This window comes from Homarus americanus, unplaced genomic scaffold, assembly GCF_018991925.1.
Source record: "Homarus americanus isolate GMGI-L3 unplaced genomic scaffold, GMGI_Hamer_2.0 scaffold18703, whole genome shotgun sequence".
Classification (NCBI taxonomy): domain Eukaryota; kingdom Metazoa; phylum Arthropoda; class Malacostraca; order Decapoda; family Nephropidae; genus Homarus; species Homarus americanus.
The window spans coordinates 5,485,345-5,505,435 of NW_024749779.1; the positions used below are offsets into that span (position 1 = coordinate 5,485,345).

The 20,091-nt window shown below is 37.1% G+C and overlaps 1 protein-coding gene across 1 annotated transcript in view; it reads left to right on the forward strand.

Moving 5' to 3' along the window:
• Positions 1 to 16,862, forward strand: part of LOC121853771 (negative elongation factor B-like) — a 31,614-nt gene extending 14,752 nt beyond the window's left edge. Inside the window, 6 exon segments of the mRNA XM_042348127.1 lie at positions 4,203 to 4,365; positions 6,492 to 6,566; positions 10,225 to 10,375; positions 13,299 to 13,480; positions 13,899 to 14,099; positions 16,605 to 16,862. Of these exon segments, the coding sequence (XP_042204061.1) occupies positions 4,203 to 4,365; positions 6,492 to 6,566; positions 10,225 to 10,375; positions 13,299 to 13,480; positions 13,899 to 14,099; positions 16,605 to 16,742 (910 nt within the window). The 3' untranslated portion in view covers positions 16,743 to 16,862.
• Positions 16,863 to 20,091: the final 3,229 nt, after the last annotated feature.

A 20,091-nucleotide genomic window follows, 5' to 3' on the forward strand; every position in this document is an offset into this window, starting at 1 on the left:
GGTAATTGGTTCCAACTCACAGAAAAAGTACATTCAAAGTACTGTATACCAATAATAGAATTAACAAAACATTAAATATAAACTAATACAGTCCAGTACTGTACTGTACAGTATACTGTATAATAACAAATAAAAAACAATAATATACTATATTTTAACTTACTTTGAGGTGTGTATGTCGTGTTCCGGGCAGCTTTGTTTACATATCAAACGGCTGATTGTAGAGGCAGTCGATGATGACATGCCATATTCTTTACAGAGTGCATTGGTTCTAATGCCTTCTTCATGTTTCATAATAATTTCTGCACTGTATATTATCAGTATGGTAACTAAATTTCAGAATGACCAATAATTTTAATATTAAAAATGCAAAAAATATTCAAGAGCACAACTTTCTTGATATTTACTCTACTGGAAACGAATGTAAACATAGAACTAATTACTGTATTGGCGGACCAGCCGATCAGCTGATGCGCACAACAAAGCGTGTTTCTCGTAAGGCTTTCGTTAATCGAAGTTTTGTTCGTTAAAGGAATTGAAAATCCTTTTGGGAGCTAATTCGTTAACCGAAATTTCATTAATTGGACTGTTCGTTCCAGAAAGTCGTTCGTTAACCGAAAATTTCGTTAACCGAAACCATTGTTTCAATGGGATTTTGGGTAATTGGTTCGAGCTCACCGAAAATTACATACAAACTAAATATAAATGCAGTAACGTACACTTACTTTGAGGTGTGCATGTAAAAGGCTCCTGGTTGATGATGATGATGATGGGAATTAGAATGGGGGTGGAGGAGAAGGAAGAAGAGAATGCATTGGGGTGGAAGAGAAGTCACCCCATGCTTCATGTTGCCATTTCACCATAAAATTTTAGTTCACTTGGTGTAATTCAAGATTATTTTCTTTAAACCAACACTACACTGCATTATATATTGTCAATATGTAAAATAAACTTCAGAATGACCAATAATTTGACTGGAAACACATGGGTGAAATGGCGCATGGGGTGACTTCTCTTCCGCCCCAAAGCCTTCTCTTCTCCCTTCTCCTCCACCCCCATTCTATTTCCCATCATCATCATCAACCAGGAGCCTTCTACAGGCACACCTCAAAGTAAGTGTACGTTACTGCATTTATTTTTAGTTTGTATGTAATTTTCGGTGAGCTGGAACCAATTACCCAAAAACCCATTGAAACAATGGTTTCGGTTAACAAATTTTTCGGTTAACGAGCAACCTTCTGGAACGAATTGTGCTCGTTAACCGAAGGACCACTGTACTGTAAAAATAGTTTATGTTCAAGAGAGTCTCAAGCAAGATGCTTCCTCCACTGAGCAGGGACACACACTGACGCCATTTTGGGTGAGTCAAGTGGCTGTTTGGTGCACTAAAAACTAGTTCCCTGTACTTCATTTATGTTAAATAATTGTAAAAATGACTAAAAACTTTAATATAAGACTTGGAAATTTTTGAATAGTACAACCTTCTTGATATTTACTCAAATGGTAACGAATTTAAGCCCTAAAACCGATTACTGTATTAGCGGACTAATACTACAGCTGGTGAGCAGGCGAAAACATGTTGGGAAAATTTGTAAGGAATTCGTTAACAGAAAATTTTTCGTTAACCGAAGTGAAGAATCTTATAGAATATAATTCGTTAACCGAGGCGTTCGTTAACCGAGGGATAACTGTACTGTACATTGAATTTATAGTGTGATTCTTTTTGTTTTTTTCTATGGGGTATACAGTATCTGAATTTGAATAAGCTTTCATAGTGGCTTGATAACATATTATTTAATGTACTATTTGTGGAAAGTCAGCAACCCTTGCTAATGTCTCCATGTTTCAATTACAGTACCGTATATCACGGCCTATAAGACGAAATTTGAACATTAAAAAAATCTGCCCAAAGTTAGGGGGTCGTCTAAACCACCAAGTTTAAAATTCTTACCTCTTAAATATTGTGGTTTAGTGTGTCAAGAGTGGTGATGAAAACATCGTAAGCCACTCACAAGGTCTTACCACTAATTATTTTATACTGAAACTTACGTTTGGCAAGCTGGATTCAAATTAAGATTACCGGTATATTAAAATAATAAAAATGTATTATAAACCTGTCTAACATACCGTAAAAGAGATTTATACCCCTATAATAAACACAGCTATCATCACACACCCCTCCCCACGCCCCCCCCCCCATTTGCCAGTGAGGAGCCGTGGAGGTGGTCAGTAATGCATACCGGTATCGGTATATTTACTCATAATAATATTTATCTCCTATAAATAATTGATTTAAATTTTATTTTTTTCCAAAGAATATTCAGTAAATGAGTGCATTAATTCTTGAAACTATCGACGGTTAATTACAGACGCTCAAGTGACGTCACTAGTGTTTACACTACACCAGCTGGTAATATTTGATGCCATTACTTGAAGTGAATTGGCCTTATTTTAAGTAACTAACTATAAATAAATACAAAAATTAAAAAAAAAGATCAAAACTGAGAAATAATATACTGTATGTATGTTGTGTTGTCAAAGTAAGAGGAACAATTGTGTAAGTACGTAATATTTTTTCACTCAAATCCTAATGAAACACTACTGGAGAACATTCCTTTGTCGCAAAACAGTTTATAAATTAAAGAAAATAATTACAGTGTGTTTAATATATTACAGTATATTATAAATAAATAAATAAAACAAATAATTCGGTAAATCTATTTAAAGTAAATGGAAAATAAGCAAACATGTTATTTACCAAGACCCTTCCGTCTGGCTCAGGGTGAGATGTAGGGGAGATAAAGAAGGCTATTTATAGCCCATCAGAAGTGACCAGTACCCTAATGCACCATAAATAATTCATTGAACATTCATTTTTTGTACATAGTATATTCAGTATATATATATATATATATATATATATATATATATATATATATATATATATATATATATATATATATATATATATATATATATATATATATATATATATATATATATATATATATATATATATATATATATATATATATATATATATTTGTGTAATAAATGTATGTAGTAAGTACATACTGGTAACCTTTTTCACTCAAATCCTAATGAAACACCACAATTAGAATACGGTGGTTGCTGTTGAACCACATGTTGTATAAATAGTCACACCACCGAGACGAGGGAACACTCCCAACACGCTTCAGTGACGTCACTAGTGTTTACACTACACCAGCGGGTATAATTTGATGACATTACTTGAAGTGAATTGGCCTTATTTTAAAAAATCAAGGATGGTTGGTAAAGGACTACTGAGTCAGTGGGTAAGTGTCACATTTGGGGTACTGGTCTTATACAGCAAATAGAGCTCAAAAGCTACTTTTTAAATGGAAATTTGGGGGGGGCGTCTTATGCACCCCGCCGCCTTATAGGCCGTGATATACGGTACATAAAATTTGGATATTAGAATGATATATAATAAGTGCCAGTTCGCTTTGTAGGCCTCAATAATGGGAACGTATATTCAAATTTACCCTCTTAAATCTACAATACAAATAAGAAACTCTATTTATTATGATAAACAAATAAACAATTATGGTCAAGTTAATATCAGTAAATGATTTAATGTTGTCCTGTATTAGTAATTTAAAGGCTTTGGACACAGTAGGTACGGTTTGCTGAACTTTCATTCTTGTAAACAAATTCACGGGTAGAAAACATGGAGAGTGATGATAATAGTGGTTATAGTAATAGTAATTTTGACTTAGGGTGAGGTAGTAATGGTGCTGGTGCTAGAATGCACAAGGTAATGTTTACGGGCATTTTTGAGGCTTTACTAAAATTTGTATCTGATAGTAAGCCGCACCCCCACTTATGCTCATCTAGCAATAATTTTGTTTACTGTAATATTAGGTTTTTCAGGAATGCAACCCCATCATTAAACGAGGGATACCTATAGTACTGTTCAACTTGGTGGCGTATTGTTAAGGTGGGGGATATAGGCTGTACAATAAGCTAGTAATTTAATTATCTGTTTGATTATGTTAAATAAAGCATTACATTTTATATAATTTTGTAACATAACATGTATGGGCTTGGCAAGCATTATACAGTACATTGTAAATAGAGGACTACAGTAGCTGTACATCACAATTTCCCTTTCTAAGTATAGCGTAAAGAATATAATCTACTGTACTTGCATTTTCAAGGTCTCGGGAGCTACAAGGATTCTTGGACAGTATCAGGCGTGGGCAGGAGCAAGTTTTAGGGGATCTATCAATGATTTTGTGTGATCCCTATGCTATCAACTTCTTGGCCAATTCTGTCATACGGTTGTTACAACATCTTATGAATAATGAACTCATGCCAAGGGTAAGCAATTAAAATTTTAGCTTTTAAGAAGTTGTAATGTAATCCACAATACAAGTTTATCTATGTATAACATATGTACTGCATCACTGATGCCTCATGGTTCCTAGGATCTCTACACTTTTGTGACTGGGTTATAGTTGAGAAATCCAGTGAGGAACTAGAAAATTACAGATAACTCAACCACAGCCCCTAAAAAGAGGATAACACCAGTGACAGTTATCTGAGGTTAGGAGCTAAGGGTCTTTTGTAACCAAACTTTAGTACAGTATATGTGTTCCACAATCCAAGCAGATCATAAAACAGTACATGTACTGTCACAATGGACTTTCAGACCACACTCACCTTTGCTGTTTGGATGTTTCTCAGTTGGCTCCATATTTTTTGGCAGATAATTGCTTCTTTTTATATTTTACGGCAGAGTGTTTTGCATGCAGTAAAACCTTGATAAATCTGACTTCATTATATAGAAATTCGCTTTTTTCGGACTGAGAAATACAAAAAAAAAGTTTTTAAGAAATGGGGGAAGATTCAATAAAAGATCTTATGAAATGAACAACACTTACTGAATACTGTACAGCAGTCTAATCAGATTTGCAATAAGCCAACTGAGAACTAAGACACTTCAGTATGTATGCAGGGGGCTGATCCAGTGTTGCCGCATTCATCAGGTTTATTTATTTATTGATTCAGTATTATATTCTCATATAATTGGCCTCTTATGGTTTATGGCTCATCATGATTCATATAACATCTTCAGTAATAGAGAAAAAATACAGTACTCTATGTAATTTTTAATATGACTTGAAAATAAAAGGATAAGCTGTATCAGAAGGTTGTTTACTCAAGATGCGTTCGCGTGACAGCTTTCAGCAAACGACCGGTTTACAGCAGGGGTCACTATAGGTCACTGTATAGTATTTGATATGAAGATAACTTCTTAAAAATGCTATCTACTACCTTTGAGTGTTATATAATGTCTCAGTTTGGCTATTTGCACACTTAGACAAATGATTAATGAATAATCCAGGGTTAATGCAGATGCATAATACTGTGGCATACTGTATGTGGCCAGTTGTCAATTTTCTTTGGTTGTCTATTACCTCTTTGTATGGGCTCACAAACGTACGTACATGTAAGATATCTCACACTCAGGATTGAGGTAGAATAGAAACTCGCAATGCGTTTTCTGTATATGTGTTGTTGTACATGTACAGTGCAGTGCTAAGGAATTACTAGGTGATGAGTAGCTTGCTCAGAGGTCCTGTAGGGCGAGGAGCTTTCTGAGGGAGCTGGTTGGTGAGGCGCTGTGGAGAAGTCTTGCTGGTCCAGTAGGTCAGAGTAGAATGGTCTCCCTGGCCAGCCACGGCCGTATTTATACAATTCAGAAACATCAGGATTTGGGGTGTGCGTAACATGAGAGCCAATCACAGAGGAGGAGGCCAGGAATCCCTGGCACTCTGGTCCTAGCGTTGCTACGTGTGCATCTGCACTGGAGAGTAGGTTTACCAGCATCGCTGGCTGTACGCTGATTGGCTGGTAGGTGTGAGGGAGCTCAGTCGTCACTTGTAGGAGATGGGGTCCACTACAGTTCTACTGTAATAATGTATTTTTCCCCAAGTGTGGAAAATACCAGAGATCAACACAGAATAGTTGTCACTTAAAATATCAGAATATAAACACAACAGATTAATACTAAAGAACTGTAGTGACTTTTCTGGAAACTGACCCTAGACCTCAGTTGCAAGGTTTGAGTAAACAGACTATAGTCATCTAATCCTTTCTTAGTTATCAAGCAGGATTTCAGGATTACTCCCTCATTTTGTGCACTCTAAAAATAACATTCTGTTGAGTAATTTCAGCATATTTACTGAAACAACTTGCAGTCTTGCCACATACTGTATTAATATCTCTTTTGTGTATTGTCAGCATCTGTATATGAAAGTTGTCATTACTGTATAATACTATATTGTGAAAAGATGTCTCTTAGATGGGGCATCTTGAGGAGCCTAATCTGTGCCTTATAGCTACATTTTAAAAAAGAGCATTTAAAGAATACATAATTAAAAAAAACATTCAATTTGGTTAGTGTTCATTCTGATGGTAGTTCATACAATGTTGCTTTTCAGGAGAATTCTGTATTGGTGTTGATGCTGCGGATGTTGGCATTAGGATTACACAGCTGGGACATGATTGAAAGTCAGGTAGGATGTACAGTATATTTAGAGTTGATCATTATGGCCTTAGTACAATACAGTATCTGTCAACTGAAAATCTACTGTTCAAAATAATGTGTTTTACAAAATATTTGTTAATTCTAAATATGAAATTTTAGATTGTAAAATGTTATTCTTTTATTTACACAATACATGACAGTAAATGAGGTTAAATTGGACAATGAAGCAACTCGCTCATAGGCCATTAGGAAGTACATTACAGTACAGTCAGTCCTCGACTTACGACGGGGTTAGGGACCGACGACCAGGCCGTAAGTCGAATTGGTCATAAGTCGAAAAAGCGAAACTAATACATAGAAAATCTAAAATGAAATACGGTACAGTAAAAGTAATCAATAATGAAAAATGAATAAAGCAATGTGCACTTACCTTTAATGTATTCAGCTGAATGCACACGGGGCCTCAATAATGTTTTAATTAAGCATGTAGACTACATTAATTGGATGAAGCAGAGGATGAGACAGGGCTGGGTGGGTCATCAAGTTCCCTTTCTTCAGACAGGCTAACATACTTGTTTGTTGAAGGTATTGGATCATCTTTAGGGAGTGAAGAGGCAGCAGTGGTGGGGTGTGAGGAGACAGCAGTGGGGGACTTTTTAAAAAATATGTCCAATTTAGACTGCACAGTTTGCCTTTTCTTTTCATTGTACATCTCCCTGTAGCAAGCAAGTTCATCTTGGATCTGTCTGTCAACTTTTGTAAAATGCTGAACATTTTGATCCATTTCTTCAAACATTTGCATCCCCTTATTAATTGTAGCAAATGCCTCTGCCATTTATTTCACTGAAAACTTTTTGGGGGGTGCAGGTTCTTCTTCTACATTTTGTCTCTCTTCTTCCTCTGCAATTTTCTGTGCATCCAGTTCAAAAAGATCCTTGTGACTTAGCTCTTCTGCTACACTTTCCACCAACTGCTCAACATCTTCATTATCAATTTCTAACTCCAGCTGTTGATCCATCTGCACTATCTTGTTACTAATCTCAGAAATTGCTTCATCTTCATTAAATCCTTTGAAACTGTTTACATACCGTATCTTTTCAGGACCTTCTTCCATATTCCATTCATGCACTGACCTGTAACCTCATCCCATGCTGCAGCTATGTTCTTTGTACTTTGCAAAATGTTGTAGTCCTTACAAAACTCTCTGAGCATTTTCTTACCTTCAGTAGCAGCAATAGCCTGAGCGAAGGTCGTACAGGTAGTTCTGCTATAACGCGATAATTGTGTTCTTGTAAAATATCGTGTTATAGAAAATCGCGTAATAGAAATAACAGGGCTTATGGAGAAAATAGGGTTAGGTGCAGATTACTCGAAATCGAAAAAATTTAGTAGTTAGCCTAACACAAAGGATAGCACAGTCTAAATAAATGTTACATTCATATCTAATAATGAAATCATACAGTAAATTTAACACTTTACCTTGAAAAAATATGAATGTAACTTGATGTGGGAGAAGGGTGATTTTGAGGTTGATAACATCAAGCTTCTCTTCAAGTGTTATATCCTTTCTTTTACGATAATCACCGGGAATTCTATCATCAGAATGCTTTTTGGAGATATTCTTCTTTACCATATTCACAGTTAATACCACAAAATTGGAGAAATAGTAAGCAAAAATCGCGTTATAGCAAACAAGCGATCGCGTTATACAAATATTGTTCCGAATTCATAAATCGCGTTAGAGCAAATTCGCGTTATCAAAACACGCGTTATAGCAGAACTCACTGTACATAAATAATGTGATTTAAAAGCAGCAATAGCACCTTGATCCATGGGTTGGATGATAGAGGTAGTGTTAGGTGGAAGGTAGACTACCTTAACATCAGGGTACAGGTTGTCCAGGTGTGGTGGATGTCCCGGAGCATTATCTAAAATTAAAAATTCTTGAACGCAACCCCTTGTTGCAGACAATACTCCTTGGCTCGTGGAATGAAACGACTTAGGAACCAATCCTCAAACAGTGCTAGGGTCATCCATGCTTTCTTATTACTGCGATAAAACACTGGCAGTGTGTGCTTGTTGACATTTTTAAAAGCCCTTGGGTTCTCTGAATGATATATCATGAAAGGTTTTACCTTGAAACCAGCTACATCCCCCCCAGCAGAAGTGCGATTCCGGTCCTTGAATGCCTTGAACCCCGTCATGGTTTTTGCCTCTTTGTGGATGTATGTCTGTTCTGGCATATGCTTCCAGTATAAGTCAGCTTCATGCACCTTAAATATTTGCTCAGGCAAATAATTTCCCTCCACGATGACACGATCTAACTCCTCCTTAAAAGCTTCGGCAGCACCAACATCGGCACTTGCTGCCTCTCCACTCACCTTTACACTGTGCAAACTGTAACGTTTCTTAAACCTTTGGAACCACCCATGACTTGCTGTGAAGTTTTGGTCGCACTAATCTCTTGCCTGCTCTTTCAGGCTTTCGAAAAGGCTTCTTGCCTTAGCCTGTATGGTTAGAAGGCTTAAGGGTACATGCTTTTGCAGCTGATCTTCCATCCACATCACAAGTAATTTTTCCATCTCATGAAGAGGACCTTGTCTTTTTTTTCGTTATTATTGTTCCCTTTATAGGTGCTGATCCGTTCACTACCTTACGAATTCGTTCCTTGTTCTTCAAAATTGTTAATATCGTCGCGTGAGAGAAGCCAAGGTCGCGTGAAATGGTTGCTGCTGTTTTTCTTCTCAGCACCACGAGAACTCTCACTTTTACACTTGCCAGCCATTTTGAAGGGAATTAGAAACAAAAATTTTGTCAGTACACAGCGCGATCACTAACAACAACAAGGACGGCCAAACACCAGCTGAGCAGGCTACGGCGTGGATGCTGTACACCACGAGGCGGCCTTGCCCACGTTGTTGTACGGAGTCACATTACAACAAAACATTTCGGGACTCGAAAATACTTAATGTGAAAAATATTTTATACGACCACGGCGGTTGTATTTCCAGGTTGTCGTAAGTCGAGTATGTCGTAAGTCAAGGAGAGACTGTATATTATTGGCGGACGAGTCGATCAGCTGATGCTCACTAAAACGTGTTTCTCGTAAGGCTGCCGTTAATGGAATTCGTATTCATTAATAGAACTGAAAATCCTTACGTGAGGTAACTCATTAACTGAAATCTCATAGATTAAACAGCTCGTTAATGGAGGGTCCACTGTATAGCTACCCGAAGTTACAAGTTGAAAAAATAATACCTCACAGCTCTGCCTGGTAGCAAGAGGGCTACAAGGATGTGGCTGGTGAAGAGTCTAACTTAGTAGCAATGCTGCCAGTGATGTTAAAAGATGCAAATGAAAGGAAAATTATCTGTAAATCTTCATTTCTATCAAGTATTTATAGATTAGAAGTGGCATATATGTATTGAATGGGGTTCTGCTTTTCAAGCAGGAACATAAAGAAAGAATCTAGGGGTATGGTAAGCAAGCCCAGGATAAAGGATATTACTGGTAGCTATCGTTCACTGTAAATGATCTACGGAAATGCATGAATTTTAACCCTTCAAAAATGTATTGTGTATATGCCGTTGTTCAACCCCCTACTTTTTGCATAAAAACTGGATAATAGAAACTCAACCTGTACTTAAGTATACAGAATATGGTAATCAAATGTTATCATTTTACAGCTGTTTCGTGAGCCTAAGCTGGACCCTCAAATTGTAACAAAATTTTTACCAGCTCTTGTGTCCCTTATGGTGGATGATGATGTGAGAAGATTTAATGCAAAGTTACCACTGGATGAAAGAGAATCTGCCATCACCATTATTGAACACTCTGGCAAGTACTTACTTCATTTTAAATTTTAAAGATCTGTAATTTTAAGATTAAAAATGTATGCCTTATTTACACTTGCTCACAAATTGTTGTGTCACTAGGAGATAGCAGCATAAGGTACTGTAGTTCATTATACAGTAAAGACAAGATGGATCTCTTTTACACACACACACTACACCCTGCTCTAGACATTTCAAGGTCACTCACCTCACTTATCTACACGCGGTCAGAGGGAAGCTTCTTGGTAAGTACCTTCTTTTGTTTGTTTATTTACCGGTGTTTGTCCTTTTTATCATGTTGTATCAAAGTAATACAGCTACTCCTCGACTTACAACATACTCGACCTATGACCACCCTGACATACGACCGCCTCAGTCGTACCAAAATTTTGTCAAATTACGTATTTTCGGGTCCCAACGTTAGTGACTGCGCTGTGCACTGACAAAATTTTCGTTTGTAATTCACTTTAAAATGGCTGGGAAGCTTAAAAGTGAGTTGTTTTTTTTTGTGCTGCGAAGAAAAAGAGACACCCATTTTAGATTTTCTATGTATTATTTAAGCATTTTCGACTTATGACCAGTTTTTCTTATGTCTTTTTCATTGTTTTATCAATTATAAAGGTTAAAATTTATTTTTGGAAAAATTTATTTTCCCCTTTTTACTCCGTGTGGGGGGTACGGCTAGCACCATCCTAGCCCGGGGCATGGGGATTAGGAAACTGGAGATTCCCTAAAACTGGACATTTTCTTCCCTGACTGTGTTAAGTTTTGCTTCCACTCACACACAAACTCAATTGAACACTTGTTTTACTTCGTAAGGAACAAAATATAAAAAACATCAGTGTGTACCTATTTTAGATTTTTTAAAAACCATTAAATATATTTTTTTCTCTAAATTGAGTTGCATAGGTAGGCACTGTAGTATCTTGAGTTTGTTTATATCTGACTCTCAGCAGCTTCTCCTGTGTGAAAACGTTTGCAAGAAGTCTTAAATAGCCTATACAGTATCATGATTATCTTTGATTTATATTTATTTTATTAATAGGATATTAATAGTGTTTTCACATAGCCTTTGAAATTAATATTGGTCATATTAAACTCTACTCTGCTACTTTCTTGAAAAGAATAGTGTACCTGTATGTGGTAGCAGATGTTTTGTGAAAGAGATAGCATAACAGATGAAGTATAAAAGTATATAGAGAATAAATAGTAGTGTAGATATCTGTACATTTTATTGACCATAAAACTCACGAAACTACCATACCAAAATATTATATTATTTCGGTTTGGTTATGTTAGATTAGGTTAGGTAAGTTAGTTTGGTTAATATTATGAATGCTAAATTATATAATGTAGCAGTATCTGATACTTAGGAAAGTTTCCAGTTTCACTGAATATCAACAATGGTGTTTGTGATTTTACATCCAATAAATACATGATTACCATTTTTTAATTTAAAGTATACATACTGTAAAATTATCTTTTCTTTGTTTTGTTAAGATTAAAAAAAAACACATTCAACTAAGTTTGTGTGAGAATGTTTGGAAGCAGGAGTCTACACCTGTAGTATACTACAGTAGTAGGCATAGGACCCTTGGGTAACAAGGATGACCTAGGACCCAGAATACAGGAAAATCCTCAAAACCAGCACGGTCTTGGTCCCAAGGGTGCTGGATTTGAGGGTCTATACCTGTACAGTATATGCTTTCTTATCTCTTGAAATTGGTGGAAAATGTTTGATCAATACGTTTGCATGATATAAATTTTAGTATTTTTCAACTTCAATTAACAGATGCGGGCAACACCACCAACTGACTTTCACCATATTATCTTCTCGGTGATTACATGCCAGCACAATGGCCCTTAAATGTGTGCTGTATCTTATAAATTATGGGGGTGGTTAGGTTATATTAAATTCGGTTAGGATTGGTAGGTAGGTTAGTTTGGTTCAATTTATGAATCATAAATTATAGAATGTAGCAATATCTGGGACATCATGAATGTTAGCAGCTGTTAAGAGGTATCATTGATAATTTATCATTTATAAAATGAACCAAACTAAACTACCTAATCAAACCTACAGGCATCTTGAGTTTTTATGGTGGACATGGCAGGTGGATATTAAATTCCTCTCCACTGACAAAATACAAAAAAGTGTAAATCATTTACACAAAATGTTTACCTTGTGCATTTTTTGTTGATATAATGAGGTAAGTAGTATTTATATTTGTGTTGTCACACACACAAATGGTCCGACTTTTACCATAGTTTCTGTTATTTCCCAGGAAACCTTGACTACATTTTAAGTTTAGGTAATACAGTAAGTCCTCGATATATGAGGGGATGTGTTCCTGAAAACACTCGCATAAATCGAAATCGCATACATTGAATACTTAGTTAAATGGAAAAAAATAGGTTGAGTTTCATAACCCAAAATGAAAATGTTCGAGACACATTTTCAAGACAAATAAACCATAAAACAAATCTCTACAATATAATTTTTAAAATACTGTAATAGATAAAGCAAGAGTACAGTACAGTGTACTAAACAACAAAAACAGATACATCAACTTGGGTAGATGAGGTGATGGAGATGGTGGTGGTAGAGGTTTTGCATAGTGGGTGATGGTGTTGGAGTGACATATGCAGAGTCATTAGGGTTGGAATCCATATCAGAGAGTATGACATCTTGCATAAGGCTGAATTTTACTCGCACTAATTGAATTCCTGGTAGGAATAGGGCCTTCGCATATGCTGAACTAGCATGTATTGACGACTTACTCTACTGTATTAAAGTCAGCACCTTGATGTCCTGGAGGTTTATGGTCAGGAAGAAATAGAGATTTTTATGCTACAATACAGAGTTAGGGTATTTATTAGCTCCTATTCACTGTTGGAAAATTTATACTGACTCGCATTTCATACAGGTCCTCCTCCTGATGCCTACCAGGCTTACCTCCAGGAGAGTAGTGTAGCCTGTATATTAGCCATGTACTATACGCTTCACACTGCCACCCGCAAGGACAAGACGGCTCTCATGCGTGTGTTGGGAACTCTTGCTACCTGTCACCAAGACAGAGCATTTCAGGACACATTTCTTCATTCGCTGGTTTGTGTTTCCTTTGTGTACAATTGATTACATATTAATTTTCATATTTCTCTGCTTTATTAGTTGTTTACCTGGATGCTTATTTCTAATATTGTTTGACAAATTTTAATAAATTTTGTGTAGTTTTGAAATAATATTCACAGGTGAAAGAAAATGCAATACAAAAAATTCTACAGTACCGTATACTGTATAAATTATGGATTTTTTGGTATAAATTGGGACCTTTTACTGATGAGAATCACAAATTGTATTTAAATATTCAACTCTGCACTTAAAAGGTTATAATTAATAGAAGGAAAAATTGGATTATTATCACAACATTAAATTGAAAGAGAAGGAAAGTAAGTGATCAAGATAAAATGAAGCTTTGCTCACAGAGTGATATGTGGCAAAATTTCAGTTGTGGTATATATTCCAGGTGGCAGCCTTGATCCCAATGGCAGATGATTTCACAACTGAAGACTTTTGTACAGTGGTATTTGATGAATTTTTCTTCACAAACATTAGTCGGGAGAATGTTATGCGACATGTAATGAAACTTGTGTGGTACATTCATCCTAAACTTCCACCTGCACGCCTTGATACACTCCAGAAAGTTCTTCAACCAGGACCACATCAGGTAAGTTATCTTAGTGTTGATTTTGTTTTGTTTTCACAAATATGTATACCCTGTACTTACAGTATATAGTAACAAGATACTACTTCCAAAAGCTTACAAGATTCCTGTGAATTTACTTCTCCTTATGTTATTTCTCTGCCACTTCACAAATTTGTCAAGAGAAGTAAAGCCTTCCAATAGTTCAGTTTTATCCATTAGTCATATTCCAACAACAACAATGGGTTATTATCATCTTATGTTCCCACTACTTCTGTAGGGGTCATTTTGTCTTGCTTACCTCTGACCATATTTCATTACTTCTGTGCATCTTACATTATGCTACAAAATTATCATAAAAGATATTACTGGGTATATTTTCAAAAAGGAAGATGTCTATATATCCTGGGGGCAGAAAATGCATAGAACTGTTGAATTGTATTATGTAGTTTGATTAATACAGAAAACGGTAGACGCGCAACTTATGCGTATTTTTCTTACGCCTGTCCATCTTGCATTGCCTTCGTCCATCAGTGTAGTCGTTGGGTTCCCGTATACCACCGTCGGGGTCTTACTGGAACTCTGTAAGCATGTCTGCCTGATGGGTGGCTCCGCTGCAGATTTTTCGTTTGGGGTTTACCCCTGCAGCCTTGTACCTACCAAGGTTAATCCACAAGACAGCGAGGCAATGGTTGGTAGAGGACGTGTCCACATGCCGTGTTCTATAGGCACTCCTGATTGGCAGCCAGGCCAAGTCTTTTTGCCCACCCCCCCCCCCACACCTTTGTTATATCCCAATTCCCTACCAACCTCACTACACCTGGATTTATTAGCAAAGCATTCAAGTGATCAGTGCAATGATTGGTTACCAAACAGTGATCCAATAATGTATTATTCCAAGGAAAACACAAAAACACAGCAGTGTAACATCAGACTGTGGGCACTTTGTCAGTCACCTTCAAAGTGCCAGTGACAAGGACCACTGTGGTGTTTACATATACCGTGGGTACTGTGTTGGCGACCCTTAAGTGCTAGAGACAAGGACTCGCTGTGTTTACGACTAGACAAATATTAACAGATGTCTACCAATGTCAGTGGCCTTCAAAACGCTGCCATGAGTTTTTGGCCACCGCCGACAAACACTTCCGTCTGTCCACAACAACAGATATCAACAGATGTCCACCAATTACTTACTCCAGACGCTCCTTGTACCTTCTAAAGCATGTGAATGATTATCCTGATGACAGTGTTATCGCGGGACCTAAGTCACTGAACATATTCGCAGCTGTAGACAAGAACGTCATAAACAAAAGCCCATCAGGATCATCACCTCCACTAGAAAACCAGAGAAACCTACTCCTGACAGACCGTACCATTACACTGAAGTTCCAAAAATATGGTATGGTCTCCCGTCTTTACTGCTCTCCAATGTCACTTCCTTAGCTAATAAATTTGAAAACTGGCAACCACAGTCCAATCAGTCGCTGCCAACGTCGTTGCCATATGTGAAGTTTGGCAAATTGTTCCTGAAACGTGCCATATTGAGGGATATCAACTCTTTCTTCACCTTCGTTGACAAAGAATATCCTTATAGGCACTACAAGTGCAAACCACCTGACCCAGAGGAAGCATGTAGGTAAATGCCAGGCAACTCCACTGTCAAGGGTGTGTGTGGAATTGGGGGTAGGGGTGGTTAAGAAGATGGAACAGCTTCCCAAGGCCGACTGTTAAATTTGAGACTCCAACCCATGTTTTTAAAGGGTGGTTCCGAAACTGTGGACAGTATATTAATGGTCTAGTATATTATACAGTACCTGTATTCACTTCCAAAATACAAAATTAACTGTGTGTGATATACAAAAACTGAAATGTTTCAATATGTACACCTTAAAAAGCATAAAAATTAATATTATTAGTTTGTATATACAGGTATTTCTTTGTTGTACAGTTTAATTAATCTATTAACCCAGGCTGACATGGGATTCCTATTCAAGGTCTCAAAAACCCCTTGTGAGGCACCTTGCATTACACGAGCTGCCCAGCTTAAGAGCAGATATCCAAAAAATAGAAAAAGCTACAAAATATGGCAGCATCACTAATCCACTTGTTATAAGACAAATTTTGTTCCCACACAGAAATTTTGGCCAATCACATGTGGTTAGGATTCTTAGCTTACCAGTAGAAGGGGAGGTTTACTGGGTGCTCATAAATCCCCCTTGAATGCTCACAGTCATTGAGGTATCATTGGTTTTGTTTGATCAGTCACTGAGCCTAAGTGTTGATAGTGATGTTGACACCCAGCTTGATCAAGTAGTCATAGTTAGCCAGCACTTGGGAAGAAGTCTGTTCATATTCCATTTATGTATCTCATTCAGGTAGCAGAAATTTGTTTTTGGGTGCTCCAGCACTTGGGTCCCCATTGAAATTGAAACTTTCCCATTCAGATCCAATCTATTGTCCTTTTCCTGATTATGTTACCATACTTATCAAAGCATTCACATTATAATCATTTATTTTTATCATTATTAGGGAGAAGCAATCCAGACACTTTACGAGAAGTTCCAAGCAAGAGTGCAGGAGTTCCAAGATGTGCAGAATCAACCAGCACCCATGAATGAGATGGACTCCCCACTTATGGCTGTTCCCACTCCAGCTCCAATCCAGTAACATTGTGTCCAATAAACTGGCAGAACTCATCTTTTACAAACTTATTTTGTGTAAAATATTTAAAGGTATGCAGTTACACTGTATTGGAACTATTTATGACATAAAATTTTTTTTACAGTATGGTGTCCATATACATTGAACCCTCAAAGATCTGGACTGAAAGAGGGGACCACCAGTCTGAAAAAGCTGATTGTCCGAATCTTCTGGTGAAAGTACTAAATGTATAAAAACAATAAATAATTATATAAAAAACCAAAAATACAATACCTAATATCCTGACCACTGGGGTTAGTTATACAGACTTTTTCCTGTGAAAAAGCCATAATTTTGAGCAACATATTACTGTACTCACTTTGTACTAAAATGTGCTATGCTAAAGGACTAAAAAAAATTATCTCTTGTGCAAACTATGTGATGTTTATACTCAAATTAATCACTATCTTGCAAGGATTCCTGCAATGCAAGTTATATTCTGCTAAGTAAAATCAGTGACATTTTATAAGAGAAAAATTTTAAGCCTGAAACTACCTTCACCCTGACTGGGAGGAGGAGGTGAGGTGAGGTGTTAACATCCAGGCAGGGTGATTACGAAGTGCGTAGTTATCAGTCAAATAGAGGGAGTTTAAGTTTTTCACTTATAAAATGTCACTGAATTGACTTAGCAGAATATAACTTAGATTGCTGGAATTCTTACAAGATAATACTTTATTTGAGTACAAACATCCCATCATTTGCTCTCGACAAATTTTTTAGTAATTAACTTGGTACATTTAGGTACAGGTTTGCCCTTAGGACAATTATTTCTTTTACTTTTTTCACAATATGTATTTAGGATGGTGTGTGCATGTAAATGAGTAAAAATAAATGAAGAAAGTTATGTATATCTACCCAAAAATATGAATTGAAAACAACCATAACACCTCACAGTTTGGCCCAGTAGCCTGGTGGTTGCAGTAACAAGTCTAACCTGGCTACACTGCCATGATTAATTACTATTAAGCATTATTATATCAGTAAACACTAATAATAACAGTAAATCCAGTGAAATATGGCAGTGAGGGAGGAGAGTTAAGTGCAGACGACACTCGACTAGCACTCACTTGACTCACTCCCCTTACCCACACCCGTTACCAGGCAAATGATCAAAATACGTATGGGAGAAATACACATCTTTTAGTCTAATTTAAAAACGGTGATTGGCACAGCGATAAACAAATTATAAAAGCCATGCATATACCTACGATAACATAATATGAAACATTGTATCCTTAATGGAGTGAATGAAATATTCCCACAAACAACAATTGACAACTACAGTACTGTATTTGTTTTCCACCTCCTCAGGCATCTGTGTCCAGCGTGACCGACTGGTCAACTAGCACCCACCGGTCTAAAATATTCTGTGCTCTGTTTTGGGAATGCTACTTAGGGAGGCTCCTTAGCCCAGAACCCCAATTTTTTTTGTCCGGATTTACCAGATTCGGATCTTCGAGGGTTCACTGCAGATATACAATGCAATTCCTCTTATCCAAACTCATCAGGACCAATGATAGTTTGGATACCTGGACATACGTACAAGAACACACAATAATTTAACCTACGGTACTATATGAACACTTTAAATATACAATACTGTACAAACAAACACAAATATTAAAGATATATATTGTACTGTACTTACTCAAATATGTACAGAAGTTCCGCTCAAGATCTTGAAATACTACGTACACATGTCATGGATGGTGCTTTAATGCTTTATGTTTAACTAGACCTTTATTTTATTTTGTGGCTGCATAAAATTTGAATAAAATTTCTTTAGCTATAAGGACATCACAAACATTGTTGTATTCACTGCACATCTTCGCTCAGGGTACTCCATGTTCAATACGTTAAATTTTGTTCACTTTATCCTCAATACAAAGAAAATTTTCCTTGTTTCACTGTTTTGTCACTCTTGTTATCAGCCATAGTAATAATTTCACAAAAAGTTCACACAATACTAAAAAAAAAAATTATGAAATTACAGCCCACTCCTTCCACCATCCATTAAGCCCAGCATGCTTGTAAACAAGGGGTCAGAGCCATAGATATAGCGAGTTTGACCAACCAAAACACAGGCACCATGTTGTTACTCAGTGGGTGGGAAGAGAAACATTAGGCGCGAATTTTAAAATATGATGCGCCAGATTAACTCGCGCAAAGTAGGAAAGATCGCTTTAAATTAAAACATTGTCCTTAATTGTGGGTGTCGCTTTAAATCAATAATTTTAAATTGAATCGCTTTAAATCGACGTTCTACTGTATATATAAATAAACTAAATCATATTGTAATGTACTCACTGATGGACGGAGGTGTTTGGTGGGTAGTGGAGCAGAGGAGGAGGAGGGTGGCGAGTCACTGAGTCCCAGCGGGTGGCTCCTCCTCTCGCTGTTTGCTCTCCTCCTCAGCTGCTGATTGCTCCTCCTAGCTTGCAGCCTGTTGTGAAGATGCTGTGTCTGCCTTCCAGCGACGAAAAAGAATCCAGAGTTTACTGCTTAGTGCTCCTCTTCTTTTTGGCCTTGTAGATCTCATTATAGCAACTAGAGTTTCCTCCATATTGCATACAATCTTTGAGCTACTTTCTCTGTTTGGGTCGTCATCAGTGAAGATTTGCATTCCTTGCGGGATCATGTCGAACGGTTCTGCCATCCTTTTGGTAGTTAGCGAACGTTGTGGTTCTTCATCGTCGTCTTCAACAGAACTGTGTTCTGTTAGCAGTTTCAGATCATCATTAGTAAGCTCTTCTGTATGGGATGCCAGGACTTAGTCAATATCCTCAGATTCCAACTCATGAAAGTCTGCCTGTCTAGCCAAGCTGAGGATATCGCTATTCACAGATGAGATTAAGTCCATGAATCCCGTGAAACTGTTCACACACACTCGGGCCATACCTTGCGCTATACACCACTCAGGCAAATTTTTTAAACTTCTTCCCATACCTTGCCAATGTTGTCGATTGAATTAAGAATGTTGAAGCCCCGCCTATTTTCTCGGATTATAGATTTATTTTCTCCGTCAGTAGCCTTGAGCAGTTGGTCCATGGTACGCCGTAAATAATACTCCTTGAATGCAGTGATTACGCCTTGGTCCATAGGCTGCATCAGTGCTGTCGTGTTGGGAAGCAGGAAGACAACTCGAACATTGTCATGTAAGTCGTTGAGACTGGGAGGATGCACTGGAGCATTGTCAATGACAAGAAGAATTTTGAAAGTCCAGGTTCTCCTTGGCACAATAATCCTTCAGTGCAGGAACGGCATACACAGTTAACCACTGGCTAAATATGGCGCTGGTTATCCATGCTTTCTTATT